General features: G+C 32.3%; 3 protein-coding genes across 3 annotated transcripts; 1 reads left to right on the top strand and 2 right to left on the bottom strand.

The window, feature by feature from the left end:
- Window positions 1–1,299: 1,299 nt before the first annotated feature.
- On the bottom strand, window positions 1,300–4,649 carry LOC106778547 (inactive TPR repeat-containing thioredoxin TTL3). Its single transcript, XM_014666516.2, has 7 exons — window positions 3,891–4,649; window positions 3,607–3,802; window positions 2,897–3,081; window positions 2,483–2,816; window positions 2,171–2,372; window positions 1,988–2,094; window positions 1,300–1,908 (listed from the first exon to the last, which is right to left on the bottom strand). The coding sequence occupies exons 1-7, from the start codon at window positions 4,478–4,480 to the stop codon at window positions 1,753–1,755; spliced, it is 1,770 nt and encodes a 589-aa protein (XP_014522002.1). The 5' UTR covers window positions 4,481–4,649; the 3' UTR covers window positions 1,300–1,752.
- Window positions 4,650–10,340: 5,691 nt separating this feature from the next.
- Window positions 10,341–11,165, top strand: LOC106778572. The gene has a single exon (XM_014666541.2). It carries the CDS (start codon window positions 10,519–10,521, stop codon window positions 10,927–10,929), a length of 411 nt encoding a protein of 136 aa, XP_014522027.1. The 5' UTR covers window positions 10,341–10,518; the 3' UTR covers window positions 10,930–11,165.
- A 366-nt stretch (window positions 11,166–11,531) lies between these two features.
- Window positions 11,532–14,061, bottom strand: LOC106778502 (putative Peroxidase 48). Its single transcript, XM_022776226.1, has 4 exons — window positions 13,634–14,061; window positions 12,891–13,088; window positions 12,419–12,584; window positions 11,532–12,310 (listed from the first exon to the last, which is right to left on the bottom strand). The coding sequence occupies exons 1-4, from the start codon at window positions 13,970–13,972 to the stop codon at window positions 11,823–11,825; spliced, it is 1,191 nt and encodes a 396-aa protein (XP_022631947.1). The 5' UTR covers window positions 13,973–14,061; the 3' UTR covers window positions 11,532–11,822.
- Window positions 14,062–14,327: the final 266 nt, after the last annotated feature.

Genomic DNA, 14,327 nt, shown 5'->3' with positions numbered 1-14,327 from the left:
TATATATATATATATATATATATATATATATATATATATATATATATATATATATATATATATATATATATATGGGTTTGCTAATTTAAGTAAAGTGATTTTTCAGTTGGTACATTTTAGCAAAGTGTACCAAGTTTTAGGTTACAAAAATATCCCTATTAAAAAAAACAACTTTAAATTCAAGGACATTTTAATAATTTTTAAATTTAATTTAAAATAAAAAAAATAAAAGGTAGTTATCAAAAATCCTGATTAGTCTACGTGTACAAGAGAAGTTATTAGCTTTTATTATATATTTTTTAAAAGGTAATTATTTTTTAAAATAAAAAATAAAATAAAAGGTAATTGTTTTTTTAACCCACGGGTTTTATAAACCCAGACGGGTTCTATAAACCCAGACGGGTTCTATAAACCCAGACGGGTTCTATAAAGTCATAGAAATAAAAATTCCAAAAGATACCTTTAAGTCATGAAAAATATGTTGTCTGGATGTCTCTACCCATTTTTAAAAAGCAACGTAACTATAAAAATTATATCTATTTAAAAATATTATAATTAAAAATAAGTGGAAAATAACTACTTTTCTTTTTATTTTTTATTTTAAAAAAAAATTAATGAATACTACCTTTTTTATTTTTAATTTAAATTAAATTTTAAAATTACTAAAGTATCCTTATATTTAAAGTATTTTTTTTTTAAATAGGGATATTTTTGTAACCTAAAATTTGGTACACTCTACTAAAATGTACTAATTGAAAAATCACTTTACGTTAATTAACAAATCCCTATATATATATATATATATATATATATGGGATTTGTTAACACGCGTACGTCTGATTTTCAGTTGGTACATTTTAATGTACCAGATTATAGTAGATAAAAAGGGTTTCTGATTTTTTTTTTTCAATTGGGACAATAGTAGGGATGACTGTTGGAATGGGAGAGATGAAAGAGAAAGAGTTGAGAGGAATGAAGGGGATGAGTAAGGGTTTAGGGTTTTTTTTTTTTTTTAGTTTTGAGAATGAAAATTATTTAAATATCCTTAACCTTAAAACTTATAATCCATGATAAATAAAGGTATTTTTGTCTAGTATAATCCGGTACACATTGTTAAAATGTACCAACTGAAAAACAGACGTACGCGTGTTAACAAACCCATATATATATATATATATATATATATGTTCCACTTCACTATTATTACTCTCGTTTGTTTGAAAATATTGCATTGCAGACTCTTGAAAGAAAAAGCTTCTATAAACATTAAAAAACAAAGATCAAGTGCATACAAAACACTGCAAAAAATATGTTAGCGTGATTTAGTCTTGAAACATTGAAGAACTATGTTTTGCAGAGCAACAGTTTCTCAGGTACAAGCAGTTTGGAAACATCATATTTTTCTTCGGGATAACCGCCATTGACAGTTTCTTTTCCTTGTTTGAGGTGGTCTAAATCTAAAACAATAATATGTTTAGTGTGACATTTTAACATTTGACAAAAACCCGGTGCAATAAAATGAAGGACATGGAGGGGAGAGGCATAGCACTTTGCGGTCAAAGATATACATATATGATTTCAAAATGGTATCTAAAATCTATCTGAGGTTTTCCTGCCTGAAAAATTGGTTTATATCACAGGGAAAGCTGGAATTCCTAATTTGAACTAAACATTGGTGCATTCTTGGAGCACCTTCTTCAATGTTGCTGTGGTTTCTGGTTGCAGAATAATGAGCATGAATTCCTCTAATATCTAGAGACTATTACTTCTCTTTATTGATTCCTCTAATAACTCATGTGTTGGCTGGATCATCTCCTTCACCTTTTCTCCATTTTTATAAATTTTAAAGGTTGGAACACTTCTTATGTTCTCAGCTTTTGCTATTGCAATACACTCCTCCGCATCCACCTTCAATTAAAATTTAAAGAAAATCAGAAAAATATGGCAATTATGTTAGCAAGTACAAAGAAAACACTTATTTGTGTACCTTAATAAATTTAACAGAGGGATATCTAACACACAAGGTGTTTATAAATGGAGATATTTCCTCACATAGTTTGTTTGGTGCCTCTTTGAAATAAACTACTGAAACACCTGAAAATTCAGACTTTTGTTAAAAAGTTACCAATGAAGCAAGAAAGATGCAGACTCAAAATATTTTAATGGTTACCAGCAGAAGCAATGGCAGCTTTAAATTTGTCTAATGCTGAGATTTCCTCAACTTCCACTCCAAACTTGGTACCGTATACCACTAGCCGAGATTTTTCTAATGCTAACTGAGCCCGACGAAGAGACTCAGCAACTTCATTGTCATTAGGAAGCTCGCGTTTTAAGGCTTGATAATCTTTAATAACATCTGCCCATCTTTCAAGCTGCAACATGATTATGCATCTTTAAAAACGACAATGAATCAACTTCAGAGAACAAAACAACAATGCGCACACACAAAGACACATAACATGCACAGTAACAGTGGATTCACCTTTGTATTTGATGCAGCCCTTCGGAAAAGAGCCTTGGTGTAATTTGGTTGAATGTTAAGAGCTTGGTTGCAGTCTTGAACGGATTGTTCCCACAGTCCAAGTTTAGACCAACAAATTGCCCTATTGCAATATAGAACATAGTTGGAGTTGTCATACTTGAGGCCCTCTCCATAAGCAGAACAAGCTTCAGAAAACTTGCCAGAGCTGAAAAGATCGTTGCCCCTTGAACGAGCCCTTGCCACCATTCTCACAACGTTTACAATCCTACCAACTTCAACATTACTGTAATCCAAAGTGCTAGCCTTTTCGGCTGCCACAACAGCATTCTCAAACCTGCAACAATCCATCATTCATTTCTCACTCAAAGGCTTTACTTAGCTTTGGATTTCAAGTCTAAGGTGTTTAGTGTTTACCTCCCCAAGGCCATCTCAACCTGAGCAGACACAAAAGGAACATAGGCTTCACCAACCATACCAAAGAACTTGGTTTGAGAATATGCTGCAGGACAGCCTTCCAACTTCGGAATGTTCAAGAGACTGGATTCAGCATCCTCAAGTTGATGCAGTTTTAAATAAGCTTCTGCCTTGCAAGCTACAATCTGAAAGCAACAGTCCAACAAGTTAGCCCAAAACGAATTGTCATAAACCAACTATCCTAATAGCTTAAGACTACCAAGTAAAGATTCGACAATGATTTTATACTTGATCGTAGAGATTCAAATACCATACCACAAACAAGAGCCGGTTTGACTCTGTTCTCAATTTTCCATTTTAAAAACTGTCTTCTAAAATAACTTCACAGTGCTTACTGATCAATCTCACATCCAAAATCTATTAAGATTTAAAGTTGCTAGTAATAAAACAAGTGTTTTATTGACCAAAAACAAGAAACACCTTGGACATCTTTTATCATCTTCCTTTGTTTTCACCTTGTACCACACCCTCCACTAGCAACATGAGCGACCAAGTTTAGTTGCATTTTGAAAACTAGAAACAGAGTTTGGAATCAGAAACTAATCACAACTTGACTATCATAAAACTTTATGCTAATAAAAGACGAAAGATTAATTTTACAAGACTTCTCCGACATAATACACCATGGTAAAATCAGAAATTCATGCCACCTGAGGCGAAAAATCTGCTCCAACAGCAATAGCAGCCTCTGATTCCCTGAGCACCCTCTTCCAATCACCAAATTTCCGCGATTCCGCACATCTATTCAAATGCTTCTCCAACAACAACAGCTTCTGCTCCTCAGACTGATCCTCTTGAATTCCTGACAGACATAAATGGCGCCGCGAATTCTCAACCTGCCCAAACCTAAACCAATTCCAATTTCAATCTCAACAAAACCAAACTCAAATCCAAATCCAAAATTTCATCTCATCTCATTACATTCATGAATTACCTTACATAAAGAGAGGCAAGCCTCTTGTGCGCTCTAGCATAAGCAGGGTCCAATTTCACAGCCTCGTGGCACTCCCTGACGGCCTCCCCGAGCCTCCCCAGCGCCGTGAGTGCCGCTGAACGGTTGCTCCGGCACGCCGCATTACCAGGTGAGATGGCCACAGCACGATCGTACAATGCCAACGCCTCTAAGAAGTTCCCGCTTCTGTACAGCTCGTTCCCTATCCTCTTCAACTCCTCAGGATCGGACCCTCCAAGCGCACGTTTCACCGTGAGTGGCGATGCAGGCACAGCCACCGGCACAGGATAGGTGCCGGAGCCACCACGTATTATGCTGCCGCGGCCGTAGTTTACAGTGCCCGAGCCAAGAACATCTGTCCGGTTGGGTCCACGGGAGGGCAGCACCGGTTTGAGGATCTTCCCGGACGGGCAGATGTTCCCACTGGGAAGCAGTGAGGAGCCGCCACCGGAGTAGATTAACGGAGCTCCAGCCGATACTGATCTCCGGTGGCCAGGACGGGAAGGCTTGGGAGGCGGATCGAGAGGTTTGGATTGGAGAGTTGGATTTTGTTGTTGCAGAGTGTTGGACATTGTTGTTGTGATTTTATGTTTTGTTTGTTTTAAGGTTGTTTTTTGTTATATAGGAGATTTTGCTAAGGGTTGAAGAGAATGGTTGTTGTTAGGTTACAGGAATGTAATGTAATGTAATGTGTTTGGTTTGGTTGGGAGTGAAGAGAAGAGACTGTAAATGGTAAACTGTAGGAGCTTCCAGTTTTTTTCTTCTTTCCTTCTTTCTCATTATTTAACTTTCTCTTTCTACTCTTTAGATTCATTCTCTCACCTTTTCTTTTTACCCTCAGATATTTATATTTATTATTTTTATTATCACTTTATGAATTTATTCTTTTCATAAATTACAGTCAAAGTATTCAAATAAATATTACTTAAAATCTCTTGAATAACATATTTTTCTTATTATGGTAATTCTTTTTATTGACATACTTTCCAAACACATTAAAAATCTTATGTAGTGTACCCATTTTCAAAATAATTAAGGAAAGTTAACAAAGGAAATCAAAGAGAGAATCATAAAGTTTTAATTCAACTTTGCTCCTTATTTTTTTATGCATATAAATATAAAAATAATAGTAATAAGACCAACTAGGCAAATTAAACATAGATAAATAAATGGAAAATAAATTACTTCTAAGTAACTATATGAGTAGAAATTAAAACTAAAAATATTGAATAATTTAATCATTCTGTATTTTACTAACTTTTACTGGAATCAAATTAATCATTGGTGACATTTTAAAGAATATGACAGTTTTCTTAAATTTCTGTTCACATAATGAAAAGAAAAAATTATCTGAGCCTCAGAGTGATGTTTTCCTTTTTCTGTATGTTTGCTTTTATTCTTTCTTACCATATTTTACATCCATACCAGTTTATTGAATAAATATAATCTTTCAAGGAGTTGTGCTCTAAAATTTTTAATTTATATTGTCTTAGTTCAATTTTTTTATATATTGTTTTATTTTTAACAAAGAAATTACTTTTTAAAAAACACTACTAAAGCCTGAATTTTATTTTTAAAATAAATTACTTTTTTTCTAAAATATATAATAGAGGTTATGATTAAAATCATGACTTACAAAAATCAAATTAAAATATTGTGCTTAGTTGTGTAACTTTAAGGAATAAAAAAAATTAGGAATTCATGCTATTATAATGACTAAAGAAAGGAATTTAGTTTGAAATTCAGTTTTAACAAAAAATATTTATTTAAATAATATATATATATATATATATATAATATTAATCTAAAAGTATTTAATGCATTATTTATATAATGTGAAAGTAAAGTATATCATTTAATATATAAATTATTTTATTATTTTTGCCAAGTGTTAACGATATTTTATATAGGATATTTTATAATTTATAATTTAACACTTAAATCAATAAAGTCTATTCCATGTATAAAACCATTAGCATTTAATATTTAATAAAAAATTTAATAAGTGTGCATCGGTTGCAAGTAGCAATAAATATCCTTTTTCTCTATGATTAATTTCAAAGTTTACAAAAATACAATAATTTTTTGTTGACATTTTTATGAATCAGTTGATGGAAAAGGAAATATAATATAAATTATTTATAATTTGTTAAGACAAAAAATCATCCAATTATTTTTATTTTTATGCATTAATAATCAGTTCAAATTTATATTCATGTCAAAATCAAATTACAGTTAAACTCAAATCTTATTTTTGGAGATTTTAAGTCTATAATTCACTCATTAAGTTTCAATCAGTTGAATCTCCAACAAGTGAAATCATGTATTAATTTCAAGAGTTCAAGATTATTAATGAATCAAGTTCTTTTTCTAGATAGGAACATTCATTATGTGCTTAATTTTAGTTCTATGTTCAAGTCATATTTTCCAATACATCAAGAATCACAAATCAAGTAGAGAATCAATTCATATCAAGAACATGAAAATTGAATACTAACATGAATTGGAAACATATATATCATTATAACAACACAATATTTCACAAGAATTTCATGTTTTACAACTAATTTCAACTGATAAGAATAACCCTCTATGATAGAAAACTTAGGGTTCTACAAATTGAAGAGATGGAGAATAAGTAGAAATATGCAGGCACACTCTCAAGGTTCTTGACAATTGTTCCATGCTCCAATTGTGTCTCTCGTTCACATCTAATTTGTAGTTCATCTTTCTCTTCAACCCCAAAAGGGGGAAACCATCTTGGATAAAGGAGAAAACCCAAAAAAGGAGAGGAAGAGCTTTCCAACACTCCAAACAACATCTAAGAATCTCTTCCAAGCACCCTAGGTGATTTTATTCATGTAAAAAATGAGAAATCCCCCTAAAACCTCTCAAAAACATTATTAAATACTCATTTTCACGTATCGAGACTGACAAACTAGCCAACACATTCATTCTCGCCCAACGAGACCTAAAAATGATAACTCGCTGGACGAGCCAAAATTTCACTCAACGACTTGAATATTATTGGTTTGAGCTATAATTTTCGCCTAATGAGTCAATTTGACGCTTAATGGTGATTTTATGGTCGTCTAGGGATGGTCCATAGGAATATATATCCTACAGGTGAATCTTTTCTTAATGTTTGCAATGCTAGCACTCTTGAGTATTTGTCTAAAAATAATATTTTCTTATCTAATCACACTTCCTTGAGTTTTAACTTGTTTTTCTTTACAAAAATTCTTTCATATTTTTTTATTTCACACACTCAAATATCTTAGAGGTAAAATAAATATATACTAATTAAAACACAAGAAAACATAAAAATACACCAAATTTAAAAATAGGACAAGGTAAAAATTACGAAAATTTTTATTTATTCATAAAAATATATACATAAAAACACATTAATTGTTATCACTTATTTAATTTTATTTATTTGTATATACATATTGTAAAAGGTACATTTTTATATGAAGTTTGGATATATATATATATATATATATATATATATATATATATATATATATATATATATATATATATTATAAAATATATTATTTTTGTTTTTTAAAATTATCTCTAAATAGAGAAGAGAGATTAAAATCATTCATGTCTTTAGATGAACATAATTTAGTCCATAAATTCATATTTAGATAATAGAAAAAAAGAAGTGTGTTGACAATCTCTAAAAAAGAAGTGTCATGAAACATATATATGACTACCTATACATTAACGTAAGGTGAGGTTTGTATCCACCTTCAACCGTGATGTCCACATAGATGTCGCTAGGATAGGCTCTAACCATGACTCTGATACCATATTAAAAAGTGAGCTTTAGGTCTAACTCAACCTCACAAAACTGACTTGAAAGTTGAGGTTTGCACCCACTTATATATTATAAATTGACCTTATATCTAATCGATGTGAGACTTCCAACAAATTAGTCTTGCATTTTTTCAAAAGTTCACACACGTCCATATTTTGTAAAAACGGTTCATGTTAGTCCTTTTTGCTTATGGCGTTAAAAAAGCTAAGGTAGAGTTGCCCCTAGCGAAAACTAAATGACCTGTCCAGTTGGTCATTGTGTGTCAAGCTCAACCAATAAGGGACTGCCACGTGGCAGCCCTCTTCCTACCCAAAATTGGAAGCTTTATCACACTTCTCCTTCTTATACAATCATTGTAACCCTCGTCACCATTAATCATCCACAATGAATATCGAGCCACACCGCAGCCTCCATCGCAACTTCTCCTTCATCCACCACTGATTTGCAAAGTTCAATCCTTACATCAACCATTGAAATGTCTTCGCACCAAAACCTATAAATCTGCGAATCCTAAAATTATGAAAACCCCAACATTGCAAGAAATCAATATCGCGAACCATAGAACGTGAACACCAGCCACCTAGTTTTGTCCATCTGAACCTTATTCTTTTTTTTTCTTAATTGATTAAAGAAATTTAATTGTTCTTCTATTATGTTATTAGGTTATACATGTTTGGAAAAATTAAAGAAGAACTTGAAGCTCTGAAACAAACCTTTTGTAATTCTTCCTAATTGAAATTGTAAATGTCTCTTCTTGGCTTAGAATGAAATTATGAAGCTCTAATTCAGATGATATGCAAGAAAATAGATTAATATGCTATTATGAGAATAGCAAACAATCAACATTGTGTAAATTACAGAGTCAAAGCAACTTTCATAATTAATTCTAATCAATCATGAAAAACTGAAACTATCAAAACGTGTAGTTAAGAGGAAAAACCACAAACTTAATTTCAATACCAATTTCAGCAGATTCTTCAATCCCAAATTGTCCCAAATCACGAATTAATTTTAAGCTAAAGGTAATTTCACTTAATCCTCTGTTATAACTAATACTCGTCATTAAGTTGACACCTCATTTAACCTCAGCGTGTTATACAATGAAGACATGGACAACTCATTCATTTTTAACCAAAAAGCCACTACACCGTTAGAGTTTTTAAAATTATCAGCAAAAAAGACTAACTTTCTATTGATGTTGAACAATTTTAAACTTTTTATAAAAAATATGATTACTTTAAACAAACATTATCGAGAACCAAAATAGATATTAAGCGTTTTAATTAATATGCATTAATATAGTATAATGTAAAAATTTGAAGACATAATTATTGTCCAGTTTGATTTATCCGATAAATATTTTTTATTGAAGCATTAAAAATTGACTATGACAAATAAAATATACTAAAATGTAATAAAAGTTTGATGATTAAAATAGTATCATAATATTTTTAAATATAAATGCAATTATATTATGTATAGAATATTATAATTGGAATATACTATTTTTATTTACAGGTAAAAAATTATATTAATCATTTTTATTTATACTATGCTAATTATTTTTTTGTTAAAATATATTATAATACGTAAAAATACATACTATTACAATCAATTTAATTATTACCATTGTGTATTTTGTAAAACAAGATGAAAGCAAAATAATTTATCAATATATCAGAAACATATAAATGGTATAACAAAAAAATACTTTGAAGTCTGTGGATGGTGATATTCATCCCACTTTTGTGCATAAAAACAACGAATTTTATCCTTGATTAACAAGACTGCCCCTGTTGACCACATTATATCTTAATTGTGCATGAAATGGGTATAATAATTTTAATATAATCATATCGTGATTAAGAATAGGAAGAAAAAGATTATTCTTTTCATTTATATTTATATTTATAAAGAGATAAAAAAATATCAAAGTCATGGTTATCATAAAATAACAATATTAAAATGCATATTCTAAATTTATAAACTCAGCACTAGTATATTCATAATAAAACAGAACAATAAAATATTTTAAAGATATATATGATGTACATAAATGAACATATTTCAGTACTTAGAATTGTAATATTATATATATAAATGTAAAATAAATGAATTAAAAAGGGTTATATGTAACTGATTTAAATAAAATAATAATAAATAATAAAGTAAATAATTGACCTTCACCAATAATTATGAAAAATAGTGTGATGATAGTTTAGTACAAATTGTGAAGGGAGAAAGGTTATGGTTGCATGATGAATTGGTGATTAAAGGTTGAAGGAGTGAATATGAATTGAATTAAAAGTGATTATTGTGAATTAATGAGATTTGAGGGAAGAGTGGGTTTGGCATAGAGTGAAGTGATATAAATGAAGTTAGTATATGAAAAGAGAGAAGTGTGGTGTGGGCTGAAGACCAGACAGGGCGGCAGATGGACATGTGCAGTGCCAGCTGACTCCATCATATTCCCTCCAACAAACCAGACACTCTGTGGGACCCACTTTCACTCTATGGCCAACCATCACCATAATATCTGTCAAGAACTCTTTGGTCTGCATTGGTTCTTCAGACCATGGTCACTATTTCTAGAAAACCACACCACATCTTACAAATATTCTACAAAACAAGTGCAAGAAACAAGAGAAAACACATGAGACGGCAGATACAAAGAAATTCACTTCGATTTCTACAAAGCACAAACTTTATATATATACACAAACATCAAAAACAGTTTGTGTATCTCTGAGAATACGAAAGGAAGAAAAAGGATTTGTGATAATGGCAGAAAAGGAAGGAGGAGTTGTAAAGAAGGGACACGAGGAGGGTCTGAAACTTGCTGTTTCACTGCTGCAAGAGTTCGAGCTTCCAGAGGGGCTTCTGCCTCTGGAAGATGTTATCGAAGTAGGACATGTGAAGGGCACGGGATACATGTGGATCGTGCAGAAGAAGAAGGTTGAACACGAGTTCAAGAAGATAAAGAAGTTGGTGAGCTATGACAGTGAGATAACAGGATACGTTTCGAAGAAGAAGATAAAGAAGCTGAAGGGTGTAAAAGCGAAAGAGCTTATGCTATGGCCTCCTGTGAGTGAGATCACAGTGGATGACCCTCCGACAGGGAAGATCCACTTCAAGAGTCTTGCTGGTATCACCAAGACTTTTCCTGTTGAAGCTTTTGCCGCTGGCCAGTGACATCCATCTCCATATCTATTGCTTTCCATCCGACCATCCAATAACAAATAATACCTTCCTTTCTCTATCTATACTATCTTGCATGTAACATGTGTCAAGCTCATACTCATATCTATCATCTTTTTCTTCATCAATATTTTCAAGCTTTTCATCATAAATAATTCATAGGACCTCATCAACTTTTGCTAAATGCTACTCCATATCCGTACTCTTGCTATAAAGGACTCTTTTATTTATATATGGTTTAATATTTGATACAGTTACTATAAATGTCAATATATATATATATATATATATATATATATATATATATATATATATATATATCACTTTATCACTTTATCTTCTTTCTTTCTTTTCTACTTTTACTCCCTCCCTGATTGATACCATGTTAAAAAAATATATAAAAAAAAAACTAAATTTAGCAATAAATAAATAAAGAATAAAATGCAAATATATTCTACATAAATAGCAATTAATAAAAACTAATAAAAAGTATAAACACATTTTTAATTACTATAAGCCTATGGTATTTAATGTATTAATATGTTATAGTTTATATGAAAGGTGATGCAATATCCAAATAGTCATTATGTACTCAGGGTGAATATAAACTTTTTATGTGTTCAGCAATGTGACTTTGAATAGCTCTAAATATAGTGGATGGAGCATATTCATGCCAAATAGTTGCTACGACTATGACAGTAAGGATAGCTTTTTCTCTTTTTGAATGGTGAGAAATGAAAGAACATTTCCATATTTTTATTTACAACTGAACCCCACAGTTTAGATGATGAAAGCTAGCCCCCAAGTGTATATTCCATCAAAAATCAAAATTGGTTTAACAAACTGTACAAAAAAATGAACTTTCTGAAATGTACATATATACTGACTCAAGAAGTCACAGGTCTGGAGCAATTGAGTCGAACTTGACCTTGAAGTCCTGTCAAAACATCAAGATTAGACATTTTCAACATGACTCTGGCAAAGTCCATGCGAAAAGTTGATCCATCATCTGAAGCATAAGCAGAGACCAATTTAGCAGTTTTATCCTCAGCCATCAGTTGCTGATCAGCAAAAAGTAGTCCTCTTCCTCTTAGCAGACTTTGGTAGTAGTGAGTGTCAAATGTTGAACCTGATGACACTGAAGATGACAATGCTTGCATGTATGACATCCCTGATTTAGAGTGAACATCACTGCTCATAGGCTTTGAAGTCATAAACTCATCTTTATTGTTGGTGTTTGAATTGTTTGGACAATTTAGCCTCATCTGACGAAGGAAATCAGGAGGTATACTAGGATCTGGTTGTCTTGTGTCCTGAAAGTTGTATAACCTTTGCAGAATGAAATCACAACCAATTTTTCCAATGTTGTGTCCTCCTTCAAAGCATCACCAATCAAATCAAGATATCCCATTAGTCATATTCCATTCATGGATGACAAATAAACAAACTATATTTAAGATGAAACAAAATGTAGAGCAACTACCAAGAAGGCTGACAGTTTCTCTTGCATTAAATCCTCTGAGATTAAAGAGATGCAATGTGCGTGTAACATTATCATCAGGTCTGGGAATCTGAGCAGTTGCTTCTTCGAAAAACGATTGATGGTTGTCTCTTCTTCCCGTTAAAACTGGATAGAATGGCCCACCAGCCTACCATGGCCATGTGTAAAAAAGATATCATATGTGCAATGATGTTGGACTTCTAACAAGAGTAGTACATGCATCAAAAATGGTATTTTCAAAGACTTTACTACCTCAAATCATGATATCATTAAAAATGCATTGTTTATCGGATAAAATATAACATGTAAACACATGATTGACCAAGCACAAAGGTGACGTAAAGAGAGACAAAAACAAATGAATTAAGACAAACTTGCAATTAAAGTCCAAACTCTAGCTGGTCACTCAGGATATACTCTCCCTAGTCAATTGTAAACAATGAAATATATGTACCAGAAGCACGGAGTCCCTTGCTGCAAGAGAAACTATATCAGCACAGGACACAACACCAGGACACGCTTGCTCCACCTCCTCCTTTATCAAGTCAATCTTGTCAAAACCTCTCAGTGTCTGATTTGGCACAGCCTGCTTCTCCACCGAACTGTTACTATTACCATCGTTCTCATCCAACAGCAAGGAAGCATCACATCCCTGATTCATTAATACCCCAAATGAAACATAGTCCAAAAAGAAATTGAATGAAAAATACAAAACAGTTTAGAATGTCATCCAATCATAAAACACAAAAAGGATGTTACCCATCAAAATTAAACTACACAAGGAAAAGGTGAAAATCAACTATTTACAAAGGCACAATATTATGATCAAAATTTAGATTGTCACTATTACGAGTACAAATTGTAGCATTTAAATGGTACATAAATAACATTTAGATTGAGCACACAAATAACACGGGCTCCCGATACGTCCTTGAGCACCGGATTTCTGTACAGCATATTGCGCAAACACTAAGGTACATAACCTCTCAACATAGAAAAAGGAATCAAGAAAAGCTTACAGAAACAAAAGAAAAACCCAAGCAATCAAGAAAGAGTCGTTTGAATTAGCATAGCAAAGACTCCATATTCAAAGTCTTGGGAGCAAGAATCAGAAAATAAAGATAAAAATAAAGCACCTCATATAGAAAGTGAAATACTTTATCAAAAAACAAGAAACCCCATAAAGAAAAGAAGGACCTGAATGAAGCAATCGTGGAAGAAGAGACGAAGCAGGGCAGGAGCAACGTCCCTGTGGTCGAAGTAAATGCGAGTGAGCGCTGAACGGACAATGCCCTCGGCTTGGGGACACGTATCCTTGTAGAAATCATATTCAAGATTGGAGCCGTCTCGGATCCTTTGGTTGAATTGGAATGTGTTGGCAAGCTTCACGGAGAAGGAAGAAGAATCAGAGAGAGAAGCAGCAGAAGATGAAGAAGGAGTGGTTTGAATTTGGGTTTCGCCTCGACGGCTTCTGAGAGAGAGGAGAACAGGGACGAAGAGTGCGACAACGATCCAGAGGTTGATGCAGCTTCGCATTTTTGGTGGTTGTTTCTGCAAAACCTTTGGTGCAAGAAGAAGAAGAAGCAGCGGGAAGAAAGTGCCCGTAGGGTAGTTATTTTAGTTGCTAGCTGTCGCACTCATTTAACTGGATACGTAATTATTGCTGTGTTGTTATAAAGGGATATTGCAACAAGCATTTGGGTTCTCTTGGACTTCGATCAAGGCCTAAGGGATTTTCTTTCTGCACCCCCATGAAATCCATTAATCTCAAATATAAATTTAATTACTCAAAAAGAAAACAAGTTTAAAAAATTAGTTAGGTTTGGATCAAAGTTTTATATCTATATATCTATATATATATATATATATATATATATATAATATTAATCTA

This window comes from Vigna radiata, unplaced genomic scaffold (genome assembly GCF_000741045.1).
Source record: "Vigna radiata var. radiata cultivar VC1973A unplaced genomic scaffold, Vradiata_ver6 scaffold_23, whole genome shotgun sequence".
Taxonomy (NCBI): Eukaryota; Viridiplantae; Streptophyta; class Magnoliopsida; order Fabales; family Fabaceae; genus Vigna; species Vigna radiata.
The sequence above is the reverse complement of the archived record's forward strand: the minus strand, read 5'-3'. Positions and strand labels throughout refer to the sequence as shown.